The sequence below is a fragment of the Ictidomys tridecemlineatus genome, chromosome 1, assembly GCF_052094955.1.
Source record: "Ictidomys tridecemlineatus isolate mIctTri1 chromosome 1, mIctTri1.hap1, whole genome shotgun sequence".
Classification (NCBI taxonomy): domain Eukaryota; kingdom Metazoa; phylum Chordata; class Mammalia; order Rodentia; family Sciuridae; genus Ictidomys; species Ictidomys tridecemlineatus.
Window position 1 is genome coordinate 188,604,207 of NC_135477.1, and position 15,975 is coordinate 188,620,181.

Below are 15,975 nucleotides of genomic sequence, written 5' to 3' on the forward strand. Positions count from 1 at the left end.
ATCTAAAATGATGTCTATGTAAGCTAGGTGTATAGCACAGGCTTGTAATCCCAGCAGCTGGGGAGATTGAGGGAGGAAGAACTGAAGAGCAGCCCTAGCAGTTAGCAAGGCCTTAAGCAACTTAGCAAGACCGTGTCTCAAAATAAAAATAAATAAGTAAATAAATAAATAGGGCTGGGGATCTGGCTCAGTGCCCCTGGGTTCAATCCCCAGTACCAAAATAAATAAATAAATAGTATGTCTATTTAGTGGAACTACAATCACAATTTCAGTATGAAATTGTTCTCACTAGCAGATGGAAGATGGCAGAGGATCTAGACTGCATGGTGTTCTAAATCAGTGTTATTGGGTCTAAGGGGACAATGTTCATCTACCTGTACAAAATCATAAGTTTACATGACATTTCCTGAGCTTTCAAGTAAGAAATCCATGCACAGAGAAGTTATTTGTAAAGAACATAGAACAATTAATTGTTGTGATTTGGAATTAAATCTGCAGTCTGCCTCCAAAGTCAGCAATCTTAGTAACTAACAAATTAGTATGTAGCCCTTGGAAATTCCACATTTGTTATTATATTGTAGCAAATTTATTTAAGTATATAAAAAGTAAATTAATGGAATTACTGTTATTATTTATTTATGAGAGCTGTCTTCGATAGGGAACAAACTGAATAGAGAATTTCTTTTCATTTTAAAGTTAAGGAAAACACATAGTTTTCTAAAATTATTCAAAATGGGCAAAAATTTAGATAAATAAAAATTAACAGAATCTATGCTCCTTTAAAAATGATCATTAATAGTTTTAAATATATTTCCATCTCTTGATGTTGAAAACAATATGGATTTCTCCATTTTCATTGTCATTCTTTTGCTTCTGAAAGAGCTGAGACTCACCTTCACATTGAGACCCCACCAGGCAGCTGCTGTGGGGAACAGAAATGCACACCTCAGCGAGACCTGAGGCTTAGGAAGACAGAGAAGACGGAATCAAATGCTATGCAAGGGTAGAGTCTAAGGGAGGTTCACAGGTATGCCATCCGAACCAGCAGAGCAATGCTCCAAGACTCCCTAGGTGATCACCTAGCATGTCCATTTGCAGAGGAGAAATTGAGCTGGAAGCACTAGGGAAGGTTTGCAAAAATTCAGTGGTGATCTTCACCTGCCAATCTGCCAGACTGGATTTCCATGATGGAATTTGGATGTGAGCATGCTAAGAAGGAAAGTGGGCATGTGGCTAACGTCTAAGGAGCGCAGCCTGTGGCTTTAGCACTGCACGGTATCTCCCTATCACCCTCCCCAGGGCTCCCTGCACCTCCTTGTTTCTCAGGCTGTAAATGAAAGGATTCAGCATGGGGTTGATGACTGCGTAGAACAAAGAGATGAGCTTGTCCCCCTCCGCGGAGTAAAGGGACTTGGGCCTCAGGTACCTGATCAGCCCCGTCCCGTAGTAAATGGTCACCACAATCAGGTGGGACGTGCAGGTGGAGAAGGCTCTTTTCCTGCCCTCCGCGGAGTCCACCCTCATCACAGCCAGCAGGATGCGAAGGTAGGATAGCAGAATGAGGAGGAAGGGTACCATCACGGTTCCAGCGCCCCCTACCGCCATCATGGCTTCCTGCATCGTCGTGTCTGCACAGAACAGGTGCAGAAGGATGGGCAGCTCACAGAAAATGTAGTCCACCACGTAGGGACCGCAGAGTGGGAGGATGAAGCAGGAGAGCGGCACCACCGAAGCGAAAAAACCCAGCGCCCAGGCGCACAGCGCCAGCGCGACGCACGCGGGCCAGCTCAGGAGCAGCAGGTATCGCAGCAGGTGGCAGATGGCCATGTAGCGGTCCAGAGCCATCACTGCCAGAAGGAAGCACTCCGTGCACTCGAGGAACAGGGTGAGGTAGGTCTGAGCAAGGCAGAAAGCGTAGGAAATGACCTTCCTGCTTGTGAGGAAGTTGAAGAGCATCTTGGGCACCACCAGCGTGCTGAAGAGGACATTCAGCAAAGCCAGGTGACAAAGGAAGAAGTACATGGGCGACTGCAGAGAGACATCGAGGACCACTAAGGTGACAACCGCCGTGTTCCCGAAGCAGCACGTCAGGTAGACCAGAGAGAGCAGGAGGAACAGAGGGAGCTCGGCCTGGGGGTGATTGGAGAAGCCCACAAGCACCAGCTCAGAGACGACGCTGGCATTGGCCAGTCTCATGGCCGCCACTGACCAATGCCTGTGGCAGGGAGGAGAAAGCAGCATCTGAGGAAGGAACCCTGGGGTCAAGCCAGTCCCCCTGCACTCGGCTCCACTGCCAAAGTCAGTGCGTTTTAAACAGAAGTGGCAACTGTTTGTGAAATCTCCTTGGACAGCAGAACACTCAGAGCACAGCACTCTCACCCCGTGGCCTGCCTTCTGGTAAAGCGGAACTTTACTTCGGTATTTATTTTAATCACATATATGACACAAGGCAGATCTTTAGGTCTTAAGCTGAGCACTTCAGCCACCTCTACTCACTATTTTCCATGTATCCAGTGCACCCCTATATTTTGCCAATCAAATGTTTTAGGTTCAATAAAATAAGGTGACTTGTCCAGCATCACACATTGAAAATTTGAAGGCTGAAAATAATTCCATTCTCCTCTAACTACAGTAAAAACAGAAATGACAGAATAGTTTTCCCTTATCATGACAAAAGGTTTGTTTTTTTTTTCTTCCTGATCCCTAAGGAAAATAAATTATCATCTCATATTTGTGGAACACTACAGCTAAAATTGGTCTATTTCAACCATCTTAGTGTTAGTAAAAATAATATAGTTAATTATCTAAACAATGGAGCTTTTGAATTTCTAGGTATTTCTAGTCATGATCTCCGAGTACATAATACTGTCATTTCAAACCCAGGCCTCTTGGTTACTCTAAGCAATGTGGGATTGGCTCTACCGGACTGTGTTTCCCAAATATGCCCACATCTACAGCAATACACTTTCTATAATCTTTAATAAAATATGAATTTCATGTTCCTGCTTGTGCTGAAACAGAAGCTGTGGACTGGTCACATGAAGTGCAGATCGTCTTCTAAGACACACATATGTCAATGTCCGCTGCTGCTACCATACAGCATAGCACCAAAGGGAAACAAACAGAGCTTCTGAGATATTTTTTTTCCTCCCAGTGCTGGGGATCCAAGCCATAACCTCATTCCTGCTAGGCAAGTGGCAAGTACTCTACTACTGAGTACATTCCTAGTCCTGTTCCTGAGATTTTTTTTTTTTTTTTTTTTTTTTGTAATGTGGATTTTGAGACAGGGTCTCCCTAAGTTGCTTAGGACCTCACTAAGTTGCTGAGGCTGGCCTTGAACTTGTGATCCTCCTGCCTCAGCCTCCTGAATTGCTGAGATTACAAGTTTGTTTCACTCTGCCCAGCTCCGAGAATATTTTGAATTATAGCAGGCAGAAATCATAAAACATGGAGCCCAAGATTCACATAAACTCAGACATCACTCTTTTCTCCACTGAGTTCTATTTCTACTATTTTTCTCTTTGTCCTGCTTAAAATCCCCCCTTTTTTTGCTTCCATGTTTGATTCTTTATGAAGGATATTTCTAGATTTTTCCATCTACTCTCTTCTCAGTGTTTTTCCATTTTGCACAGCCTGCATCAAACAAAGAGCAGGACTACTTGACACCAAGCCACACGGTGGGGGAGGATAAAAGGGAAACAGAGGCCCAGATGAAGCCAGAGAGGGAGAGCTGGAAGTGGAGGATGCCCATGGGGAGGGAGAAGCTTGGGGAGAGGAGTCACCATACTTGCCTGCTTTTAGATGTTAGGCAACATGTTCATTCATAGTTGGTACTGGTACTTCATAAATGAATTGTCCTGAAAAGGATCAAATTTTCAGATCTTCACCTATTAAAGAGGTGGCATGAAGAGCACAGCTTTGTTAGCCACTGGGGCTCCTCACAGTTAAGCTTAGCTAGAAATTGTCTCTTCTTCACAAGGTGCTTCTCAGCACTGTGGAACTCAGGTTGCAAAGAATGAGAGGACCATTGTAATAATCTGCAAAGCCCATTTCTCATTCTTAGTCAAGCTTATAAGCTATTCACATCCTCTTATTCCCTTCCTTACTCCCCCCCAAATTTATATTGCATTCACTGCAAGGAAATGAGAGTAAAGTGAAGGAAAGATGCTTTCTAGGCATTATAAATTGGAGTAGAGACTTCAGTGAGTTAAGTGAAATATATTAACAGTCAAAGTTTTAGCTGAATCCCAAAGGGAACCAGTTAACTTCATGTAAAAAATAAAAACTAATTAATTATTGTGCCTCTTACTTTTGATGAAGACAGCTCATTAATGCAACTTTAATTTCCTACTGATGGTTCCAGGTGTTGACTCTGTTACTTCTCTGAGAGGAACACCTTAATTGGGAACTTTAAATTCAAAAAATTTAAAACTAATATGTTAATGACATATTTTAAGACATACAAATTTTCTGAACAGAAATTTTGCAAAATCCTAGGTAAATTCAATTATGTTATAAATATAAGTAATACAATTAACAGAGAAATGTTATGTTTCTTAAGTGTGGATAACTCTTTTGTGGTTAGACATACACCATTCTCCAAAGCAAGAATACTGGTAGGGGCAGGGGTTGTGGCTCAGTGGGAGAGCGCTTGCCTAGCATGTGTGAGGCACTGGGTTTGATCCTCAGCACCACATAAAAATGAAATAAAGATATTGTGACCACCTATAACTAAAATATATATACATATTTTTTTTAGAAAAAGAACACTGGCAAGATAAAGCTCCTGGGTGGGCTTCCATAACAACCCTTTAACAAACTTGAATCATAGGCAGAAAAATTGACTTAATTCCATATAAATTAATAAAAATAACTGTTTATTTTTTGTTGATACCATTGCCTGTTCCCTTTAAAAGTTGAGTTTTTGAGCATCAAATTATCTCCAGACAAAATTAGAGGGAACAAGGGCAAATTTCCGATTATATACAAGATGCTCATGAAACTTATAACTGAAGGGGCAAAGACACCTCACCTTTCCATGTGTTCATCACAACGCATTACTATGCAGTGATAAGCACTATGACTTATAGCAGGGTAAAATAAAGAATAGCCAAAGTACCGGCCTTGATCAAAGTAGAGCAAAGACTTCATAATGTTTCGACAGGTGAGAGGATACCTGGAGAAATGGAGGATGCCATAGGTGAGGAAGGATTACTGGAGGGCAGAGTGGAGAGTTCACTGCCCCCCCATCCATGAACTCACTCTTCTGGGGCTGGGACGATGGAAGAAAGAGGTTCAGGGCACACTGGATAGTGGCTGAGCTGAAACAGCAGGTGGGTGTGTCTCAGATGTTCCTAAGGGACATGGGGAGTTCAGATTCTGTTTTAAGTGAACCCTCGACTGTGTCCTCTGTGTGTGTGTGTGTGTGTGTGTGTGTGTGTGTGTGTGGCATGAGTCTTCCCTTCCTGAACACCTGAGTGCTTCCTTTTTCTGCATAATGTCAGCTCAGCAAACCACCACACTCAACAGGAGGCAATGTGACTGCAAACTATCACTGTGACCATCTTACAGAGCATACTGTCCTCACACATTGATACTCTACGATGTGCAGGTCTGTAGTGTCCCTGTGACCATCAAAGTGCTTTTTAATCTTTAGTCATCTTAAAGTAATTCATATGCAAACACAATCTCACCATGTGACTGTGAGTGTAGATGATGGGAACACAACACAGCCACCCTCTCCCAGCTGTAGTGACAAATCCTTAACTTGCTCTCTGTGGAGCTGAGGGTCTTGTACTTTGAGGTCCACTCCCAAAGATCTTGTCACTTAGCCTCGTCCCTGGAGGATGTCTGGCCTCAGCCAAGTGTCCTCCAGTGGGTCTTTTGTGGTTTCATTGCATAGGCTGAAGGTGAAGAGATTTAGGAGAGGTGCCATGACCCTGGAGCTTCCTGTCCAGGCTGCTCATCTGAGATGGGATGACTCAGGCAAAGCTGGGGGTCCCACAGCCACAGAGACCACTGAGCAGAGAGAGGTGCTGCTGCCATGGGCTGTCCTGGGCCTCAGCCCGAGGGCCCCTGCAGAATGGTGGCAAAGGTGTGGACCTAGGAACCTCTGTGAATGCCAGGACCTGCTGAGAGGGACAAGGGGCTGAGGAAGCCCAGGGACTCATGGCACCAGTGTCCACACAAGTCCAGGGGAGGAGCGGCGCTTCCACAGAGAGTGATCTGTCAACTTGGACCACAGAGCAGCAGCCCTACCTTGAAGATGATAAATGGAAGGGTGAGGAGAGAGCCACCCACCCCAGAGGGGACGGGGAGGTGGATAGAAGGAACTGGTCTTCTTTGCTGGGTATTGAAAGGGGCTGCAAATGGCCACACAGTGGTCATGGGATGCGACAGCCAAGGGAATAACTCAGAGCCTCCAGAAAGAAAGTAAACAGGACTGGGTGAAGCACCAGCAAATGAGGCTCTTTTCTGCTGGAAGGAAGCCTGCTAGCCTCACAGGACAGCATGGGCTGTGGTTAATATTTCACTGAAAGCGAGAAATACTTGGAAGAGAGGAGCCTGCCAAACAATTAGGACACTGATGCCAAGCACTGCACCAAATAGGTCACTAAAAACATCCAGAAGAGGCACTGGTCCCTGGTGCTGGGCACCCTCGTAAGAGTGAATTTCACAATGCTCAGTGTATCATCATGATAAAAACACTCAAAAAACTTTGGATATAAGGAAATTTCCTTAACTTGTAATAAGGAACATGTATGAAAATCCACAGTCAACATATTACTCAATGGTGCAAGACAGAAACCACTTCCATTGGGATCAGGAGCAAGACATGTGTGGTTGTTTTCACCACAAGCTAAAACTAGAAACTCTTCTTCTCCAAAAAGAATATTTTATTTTTAATTGTACATATTTATGGGATACACTGTGATATTTCACTACATGTGTACAACGAGTAATAGATCAGGGTAATTAGCCTCTTATCCTTAAATGTTTATCCTTTCTTTGTATTGATAATCTTTGAACTATTCTCTTCTTGTTCATTTAAAAATACTTAGTAAATAAGTTGTTATTTATTAAGTAGTATAGAGAAGTAATATAGAATGCTAGAACTTATTCCTTCTAACTATTTTGGTTCCCATCATCCTAGCCCCCACTTTCTTCCCTGCTCTACTGTTGGAATAACTTTCGGTTCACAGCTAGCAGCTACAAGCAGCTCAGAGTGCTAGGAAAACCTATGCTAGGTAGTACAGACATGACACCAGCAGGATAGGGCGCCCTGCTCTAGCCAGCTGTCTGTGAATCCACATCATCAGCACTTGTGGTCAGCATTGTCAAGCTACCAGACTACCAGGTCAGGAAACCGAGTGTCAAGTGCTTCAGGGCATGTAGCTCCCCAACTCATAGCCCCCCTCCCATAGGGTCAAAGACCCTTCCAGACTGCCTTCCATCACAACAGCAAGATTTAGTGCTTCCGCATAGTGTGGTTACATTAGGCATAAGATGATTGGCTTATAGATGTTAAGGTGCTTATGTGTGATTGGCGGGCATGCCCTACCTGAACCCTATAACAGCAGTATGCATTCCAAAAATAAACGAGCTGGCCTGGAGGTCAACTGAGGTTGTCACCTGCTAGCTCTCACCAGCTCCCAGCATCCCTGTGTTGCTTTGACACCGAGTCTCTACCCTCCACCCCCACCCCCCACTGAAGTAGCTGAGTAACCATCGACCACACTAGGAACCCAGGAACACATACACTCTACCTGTCCTCTATGAACACTACTCTGTTTTCTCCTTTAAGAAATCAACTTTTTTAGCTTCCACGTGTATAACTATGAAACTCGTTAAAATCCTAGGGGAAATGCTTTATGACATTGATTTGGCAAGGATTTCTTGATATAAGATCAAAATAGCAGGCAACACAAGGAACAAAGGAAGTAAATTGTGTTTCACCAAATTAAAAACTGTGCATCAACAGACACAATCAGCATGGTGAAAAGGCAATTCGTGGAGTGGAAATAATTATTGCAAATCATATGTCTGGTAAGGAAGTCATATTAAGAAAATGTAAGGAACCTGCAAAGCTCAACAATAAAGAAAACAAGTCAACCTAAGAATAGCTATCCAAATCAACAATAGGCAAAAGACTTGAACAGACTTTCTCCCAAGAAGATATACAAATGGCCTATAGACACATCAAAACCTATTCCACATCACTCATTACCGAGGGAATGCAAATCCAAAGCTCAATGAGACACCACTTCATATCCAAAAGGATGCCAATTATTCAAAAGGCCCCCAAACTGTAAAATAATAAGAGTGCACAGGATGTGGATAAATTAAAGCCCCTGAGCATTGCTAGTGATGACAATATTAGGGTCCTCAAAAATTAAATGTAAATATCTATCAATTTTAGAAGATTAAACATAGAATTACCTTATGGCATGTCATTTTAACTACTGGTATATACCTAAAGGAATTGAAATCAAACAGATATTTGTAAACCAATGGCTATAGAACCATTATTCCTTTTAACCAAATGGTAGAACCACCATGGGAATCTATAAGTCCATTGGCAGAGAGCAGGATAGCAAAGGAGTGTATGTGTGTGTGTGTGTATGTGTGTGTGTGTGTGTGTGTGTGTGTGTGTGTGTGAGAGAGAGAGAGAGAGAGAGAGAGAGAGAGAGAGAGAGAGAGAGAGAGAGATTAGTTAGTCTTGTAAAAGAAATGAAATTCTGATGTGTGCTGCAATAGCAATAAATCTGGAACTGTATGCTACGTAACCTGACCTGGATGCAAGAGGACAGGTATCTTTACAGGAGGAGCCTGGAGGAGCACAAATTCCCTGAGGCAGGTGGTGCAAGGGCTGAGGACTCTCTGTCACAGGGGCATGGAGTTCCATTTTGAAAGGATGCATGTCTCTGGACAGGGAACGTGGGGACAGCTTTCCGCTGGACTGTGCCCTGCAACAGGGAAAACACAGATTTTATGTTGTGTGCATTTTGCCCCAGTAAAGTCATCATGAATGGATCATGTATGGATCAGTTTTTGTATAAAAAAGATATATATAAATATTAATTTAGAACCTTCATGTGAGTCTATGTGCAAAAAATGTGGTAAGGTTATTGACAAATAAATCATTTATTGTGTTATTGTTTATCTCTCTTCCTCATGTTCTTTTCATATTTACCTAGGTTGTCTACACTGGCTCTCATTAACTCTATGAGTAACCTTTCACTTAACAGGATAAAAATACATATTAAGCTCGAGAAATAATGACTGAATCTCTGAGCTCCATGCAGCCCCTGCCTTGCTTACGCTGTGGCCTCAGACCTCCCTTCTTTTCTCCACCATGTAAGAAGTTAGAATAAGGTATTCTAGATATTTTTCATCTATACAATTTTGTTATCCTGCTGACAAATAGCTGAACTTATCTTCAATCTTGAAGAAGCTATATGGTGATCTTCCTTTGGCATGCTTTTGAGTTTTATTTGAAAGTTTCAGGAAAAGGGAAATTTTCAAAAAAAAAAAATTGCGAACTTTTTAACACATTTTTGAACACTTTCAAATTCTCCCCAGAACATTGTTACACCCACATGTGAGTAATACAAAAGTATGCATTTACAAAAGATATTTCACAAATGAATCTAACTTACAAGTACAAGAATTGTTTTAGATGCTGCAGGGCCTGGTGGCACACACCTATAATCCCAGCAGCTCAGGAGGCTGAGACAGGAGGATGGCACATTCAAAGCCAGCCTCAGCAATGTCAATGCATTAAGCAACCCAGTGAGACCCTGTCTTTAAATAAAATAAAAAACAGGGCTGGGGATGTGGTCAGTGGTCAAGTGCCCCTGAGTTCAACCCCTAGTTCAAATAAATAAATAAATAAATAAAAAAGAATAATTTCAGTTGCATTAACAAATCAGAAACGATTTAAATTATATTATTTAATTTCTCCCATTTTCCTCAACTAATGGAGGCATACCAAGACAACCAGCAACAGAAATATAAGTGAAACAGCCACAGGAATGACCTATTCTGTAAATTCTGTATCAGAATTGTTGGTAACAATGAAGTTTACCAACCCATCGCTATAGGGGATGCAATACAATTTCAAGTAAAGGAAAGTAGTGTTTGATATGGGAGGTCCTGGACATGCAATTCCCCGGGAAACGTGGAGAGCCACCTTATCTTGGAACAGTGAGGGGGAGGGAGCTGCTGCCAGGAGCTGCCTGACTGCCATCATCCCCATCTGCAATCTGGCCAGCTGCTCTAGAGAGGCTTTTCTTCGGAAGTTCATGCCCACTAACTTCATCACTAATCATATTCCCAGGTTTTTCTCATGACAACATAGCGGAATAAAACGGTGACTTCCAGATGTTTTACTGGGGGAACTCTAACTCCCTTCCACAGACCAGCCGTGATTGAACTCTAGGAGAGCGCTCCAGATGTGCCCTAGAAGCTTGCTGGCAAGTGAGCAGATGCTGCTGGGAAGACCCGGAACACGAGGAAGATTATTAGGACTCACTCTTCCTATTAGAAGAGGAGAGTCAGACTTTCAAAATCGGAGAGGCGCAGGGCATCAGCAGTTCACAGTGAGGAACCAGTTAGGTCCCCAAGAGAACCTACCTAAGGCAGACGCTATAGCTTTGCGGTTTTTTTTGTCACAAGCTACAGCATGCCTGACAAATGCAGCACGTGTCTTAATTCTCATTGTCAGCCTCTGTTGGAGAGTCTGACAGGCATTAAGAGGTTATTAACCCCTCACACGGAAAATTAACTCTGTGCAGTTAGAAGACAAATGCTTTTGCAGCCCGTCCTGAGGGCACCTTAGCGGAAGTGTCACCTTGGGCACATGGATGTCCCTAGACTGCTAGGGCATTTCGCCAGGGAGTCTCTGAGAGAGCCTTTCACTTTCTCGTTGCGCAGACTGTATACGAAGGGGTTTAGCATGGGCGTCACGATGGTGTTCAGCAGGTGGCGAACTTGTTTACGTCCATCACGCCGCCCTTCCGCGGGAGCACACAGATGAAGATGGAGCTGCCCTAGTACAGCGTTACCACCGTGATGTGCGAGGCGCAGATGGAGAAGGCCTTGCGCCGGCCCTGCGCCGAGGGCATCCTGACCACTGTGATGATGATGCAGGTGTAGGACACGCCGGTCCGGAGCAGGGAGCCCAGGAGCAGCACCGCCGAGGAGGCGAAGTCCGCCAGCTCCGCCAGAGAGGTGTCCGCGCAGACCAGCTTCAGCACCGGGGCGCTGTCGCAGAAGAAGTGGTTCACCACGTTGGGCCCGCAGAAGGGCAGGAGGAAGGTTAAAACTGACAGCGCCAGGATGGACAGAAAGGCGCCCACGTAAGACCCCAGGAGCAACGCCGAGCGTCTGTCTGTTCATGATGAGCGTGTACCGCAGTGGGTTGCAGATGGCGACATACCCATCAAAGGACATGACCGCCAGGAGGAAGAACTCGGTGGACCCCAAGAGGAAATAGAAGAAAGACTGCATGAGGCAGCCCACAAAGGAGATGGCTTTGGTGAGGGAGAAAGTGTTGGCCAGCATCTCAGGCACCACCGTGGAGGTGATGGCCACCTCGAGGAAGGAGAGGTTGGCTACAAAGAAGTACATGGGTGAGTGCAGGCGACGGTCACAGCACACTAAAAGGATGATCAGGGTGTTGCCGACCAGAGATGTCAGGTAAATGAGCAGGAACACAGAAAAAAGAAGAATGTTCACGGGATTCTCATTCTGAAACCCAAGCAGGATGAACTCAGTGACCCTGGTCAGGTTGCTCCCATCCATGCAGCTTCCACTTCCACCCGTAGTGAAGGAAAGAGGGGTTCATTGCCGTTCCTTGCATCTCGCCCTGGAGGCACCCATCCTATCTACATGGATTAAGCCCCTTTTGTTTTTATGGAGGGAATCATAATGAAAGCAAATGATTATTTTCCAGTGTTCAAATAGGCCCTGAGATGAGCCAGGGGAGATAAGAGAGCTCAGAACTGAGACTGCCCTCCTAATAGGAATGAGTCTCAAGGACTTTATGACAACTTCCACCTCTCCTTAGGAAAGCTGTGAACCTCCTGTGATGGGGAATCCAGAGGCTCTCAAGACCTGTGGACAACTGCATGGACATACTGTAATGCCCCTCACCCTCTCAGAGGCCAAGTATTCATTTACAGTGCTGACCGGCACACCTGCAATCACGACCAACTCTACATTAGTGCATAGATACAAAGTGTCTTTTATAGTTATTTTATTACCAATGAGAAAGAAAAATATTGAAAAAAAACACAACTATACACAATCACATAATAGGTTGATGACCCCTGAGCACCAACCAACACTGTCAAATTGGCCACTAAAATAGTTAAAGTCAGCCTTGTGCCAACTCCCCATGGAATCTGATGTCATTGTGCATTAAATGTTAATAGAGCATTCAGAAGTAAGGGAAAAGATCGCAAAATACAACTTTAAAAAATAGCACTGTTGCTTATTCTTATCTTGGAATTCAGACAGATAAAGCAAATGTTCAGGAAGAGGGGTAGAGGAGTTGAACCTCTGGGATTTTGCTTTTCTTATGAGCAAGAACAAGAACCTAAGATTATGCAGTTGTTCAGAAATCAAGGGCCAGAAGTACAGAGAAAACAGGAACCTGTTGCAGACAGTTTTGTATGTGTTAAGTTGTCACTTAGAAATATTTTTGTTATATTATCAAGGTAATCAACTGAAGTTATCCATTCTTATGAGTAGAAGTTTGAAATGAGGCATGATTTCAAATCCCAAATTGCAATACAAACAAAAAAATGATACTGTCAGGCTTTGACAAAGCTGACTTTAGGAGAGTGGATATTTTTATTGCTACTTTTCCGTAGAGTGTTGGATGAGTGTGTTAGAGGCTAGTGGAAAATTTTATCACAAAGGCCCGTGCTGCAAACAAGATAAGCTTTTGTATCTAATTAGGTTTTAGGTTTAGATGCTTGTATGACACAAATATTTATTAGTTTGTTCTTTAATTCACTTTTATTATTACATATTTATAGCACACTGGAAAGCAAGTAGATGTGCAGATAAATTTCTTATAAGAATTTCTCCTCCTCATATCCTTTCTCATTTCAGGATATGAGGAAGAAAAAGGATTTGGTTTAAAATGGAGGTTTGTACTATAATCCTTTATAATGACCTTTCCAAATACATTAACCTGAGTTCAATATTTTAATTAATAAGCACTGAACATGTCAGTAAAGTGATGTGGTGAGAAAAACTGCAATCAGTTTCATTCCTGTGATCATGATAGAGGACATGTGAATGGCTGATGGAGAAGTGCAAAGCAACATTTGATTACAGGATGTCACTAGAAAGAGCTCCTCCTGTGGTCCCCATAGAGCTGGCTTAACTGTGAGCAATCACTGTGTGCCGTGATGTACAGCAGGGTCTGGCAGAGACTGAACACAGGTGGAGAGGTAATGGGGCTCCATCTACTCAATCAGAAAACTCTGCATGGGTTCCTCAATAAGTAAAAGCAGATGGAAAAGAGCTGGAGAGTCACAGGCTTACAGAGAATATAAAGAGGAAATGGGAACAAAGAACATCTACTCACCCGCTACAGTGTATCAGACGTTTGTGAGTGCTTGAGGGCATTGCTTCCAGTTCTCTTTACTTTTAAGTGCATGACTTGGGTATGGTCCACAGTGGGAATGCTTCTAAAGGTTATTTCCTTTTTTAGACAGTCTCAAAATATTAGAAAACAAATTTATGGAGATTACAACTGTGTGTGTGTGTGTGTGTGTGTGTGTGTGTGTGCGCGCACGCGCGCAAGGGCAGTCACCTGGGAGTGGTGTGCCTTCTCCACATGCCTCTGGGAAGAACTAATGTGATGTCTGTGATCTTGTTCGTCTTCAGGTTATTGGAGCTGGAAAGCAGGAGGGAAGCCAAGGTTCAGCACGGTGACTTCCCTAGAGGCAGGGCTTCAAGTGGAACGGTGGTCTCCAGAGATCAATTTATGCAACCAAAAAGAAAAACTCTGTAATTAAAAGAAAAGTAAAAGTTTTCCAAATTGAACAGGTGAACTTGCAAGCACAGCCTCCATGAGAAACACAGGGACCTCCAGAGAAATCATCAGTGGGTCAAGGCTGGCTCCACTAACTGCAGAATACTGTCCCTCCACCATCAGGGCAGGAGGTAGATTTTCACCCTCTTAGACCTTAGCCAACCTTTAGTAAGTACTATCTACTAGCTGTTAGCACCCGTAGTAAATAATATGCACTAGTAATCTCCCAAAATAGTAAGGGTGTTAGTTGTAAACTTATGATAACCATATGAAATAGGTGGCACCATTACCATGAGTCATGATAACTATTTTACATAAGCAATAAAAGAAAAACTAACTTTACAATGTTAAAAATTAAAAAATATGAATAAATAAATTCAGCAAAGTAGCAAGATATAAAATCAATACACATAAATCAAAGGCATTTCTGTACATCAGTGTCAAGTCCTCTAAAAGGGAAATGAGGAAAACTACCCCATTTGCAATAGCCTAAAAAAAATACCTGGGAATCAATTTAACAGAAGAGATGAAAGACCTCTATAGTGAAAACCACAGAGCACTAAAGAAATTTGAAGAAGACTTTAGAAGATGGAAAGATCTATTTTGCTCTTGCTTTGAAGAATTAATTTTGTTAAAATGACCATACCACCAAAAGCACTATACAGATTTAATGCAATTCCAATAAAAATCCCAATGACATTCCTCATAGAAATAGAAATAAAAGTCATGAAATTTATCTGAAAAAATAAGAGACCCAGGATAGCTAAAACAATCCTTAGCAAGAAGAGTGAAGCAGGAGGCATCACTATATCAGACCTTAAACTGCACTACAGAGCAATAGTAACAAAAATATCATTACATTGGCACCAAAATAGACCTGTAGACCAATGGTATAGAATAGAAGACACAGAGACTAACCCACATAATTACAGTTATCTTATATTAGACGAAGGTGCCAGAAACATACATTGGAGAAAAGATAGCCTCTTCAACATATGGTGCTGGTAAAACTGAAAATCCACATGTAACAAAATGAAATTAAACCCCTATCTCTCACCATGCATAAAACTCAACTCAAAGTGGATCAAGGACCTAGGAATTAAACCAGAGACATTGCGCTTATTTGAAGAAAAAGTAGGCCTAAATCTCAATCATGTCAGATTAGGCTCCAATTTCCTTAATAAGAGTCCTATAGCATAAGAATTAAAACCAAGAATCAATAAATGGGATGGATTCAAATTAAAAAGCTTCTTCTTAGCAAAAGAAACAATCAGTGAGGTGAATAGAGAACCTACAGAATGGGAGCAAATCTTTACCACAGGCACATCAGATAGAGCACTAATCTTAGGATATATAAAGCACTCAAAAATCTTAACATCAAAAAAAAAATACCCAGTCAACAAATGGGTGAAGGAACTGAACAGTCACTTCTCAGAAGATGATATGCAATCAATCAACAAATATATGAAAAAATGTTCAACATCTCTAGCAATTAGAGAAATGCAAATAAAAAATACTGTAAGATTTCATCTCACTCCAGTCAGAATGGCAGCTAATATGAAGACAAACAACAATAAGAGTTGGAGAGGATGTGGGGAAAAAGGCACACTCATACATTGCTGTGGGACTACAAACTGATGCAGCCAACATGAAAAGCATTATGGAGAATACATGGAAAGCTGGGAATGGAGCCACCATTTGATCCAGCTATCCCACTCCTCGGTTTATACCCAAAGGACTTAAAAACAGCATATTACAGGGACACAGCCACATCAATGTTTATAGCAGCTCAATTCACAATAGCTAAACTGTAGAACCAACCTAGGTACCCTTCAGTTGATGAATGGATAAAGAAAATGTGATATGTCTACTCAATGGAATACTATTCAGCATTAAAGGAGAACAAAATCATGGCATTTGCA

General features: G+C 42.5%; 2 protein-coding genes across 2 annotated transcripts; both read right to left on the reverse strand.

Moving 5' to 3' along the window:
* Window positions 1–1,233: 1,233 nt before the first annotated feature.
* Window positions 1,234–2,196, reverse strand: LOC101968417 (olfactory receptor 2A12). The gene has a single exon (XM_040273322.2). It carries the CDS (start codon window positions 2,194–2,196, stop codon window positions 1,234–1,236), a length of 963 nt encoding a protein of 320 aa, XP_040129256.2.
* An 8,652-nt stretch (window positions 2,197–10,848) lies between these two features.
* LOC144367307 (olfactory receptor 6E1-like) lies at window positions 10,849–11,805 on the reverse strand. Its single transcript, XM_078023096.1, has one exon. It carries the CDS (start codon window positions 11,803–11,805, stop codon window positions 10,849–10,851), a length of 957 nt encoding a protein of 318 aa, XP_077879222.1.
* Between the last annotated feature and the right edge of the window lie 4,170 nt (window positions 11,806–15,975).

Bases quoted from the DNA above. Each gene is read 5' to 3' on its own strand.
- LOC101968417 (XM_040273322.2), bottom strand. From the start codon at position 2,196: ATGAGACTGGCCAATGCCAGCGTCGTCTCTGAGCTGGTGCTTGTGGGC.
- LOC144367307 (XM_078023096.1), bottom strand. From the start codon at position 11,805: ATGGATGGGAGCAACCTGACCAGGGTCACTGAGTTCATCCTGCTTGGG.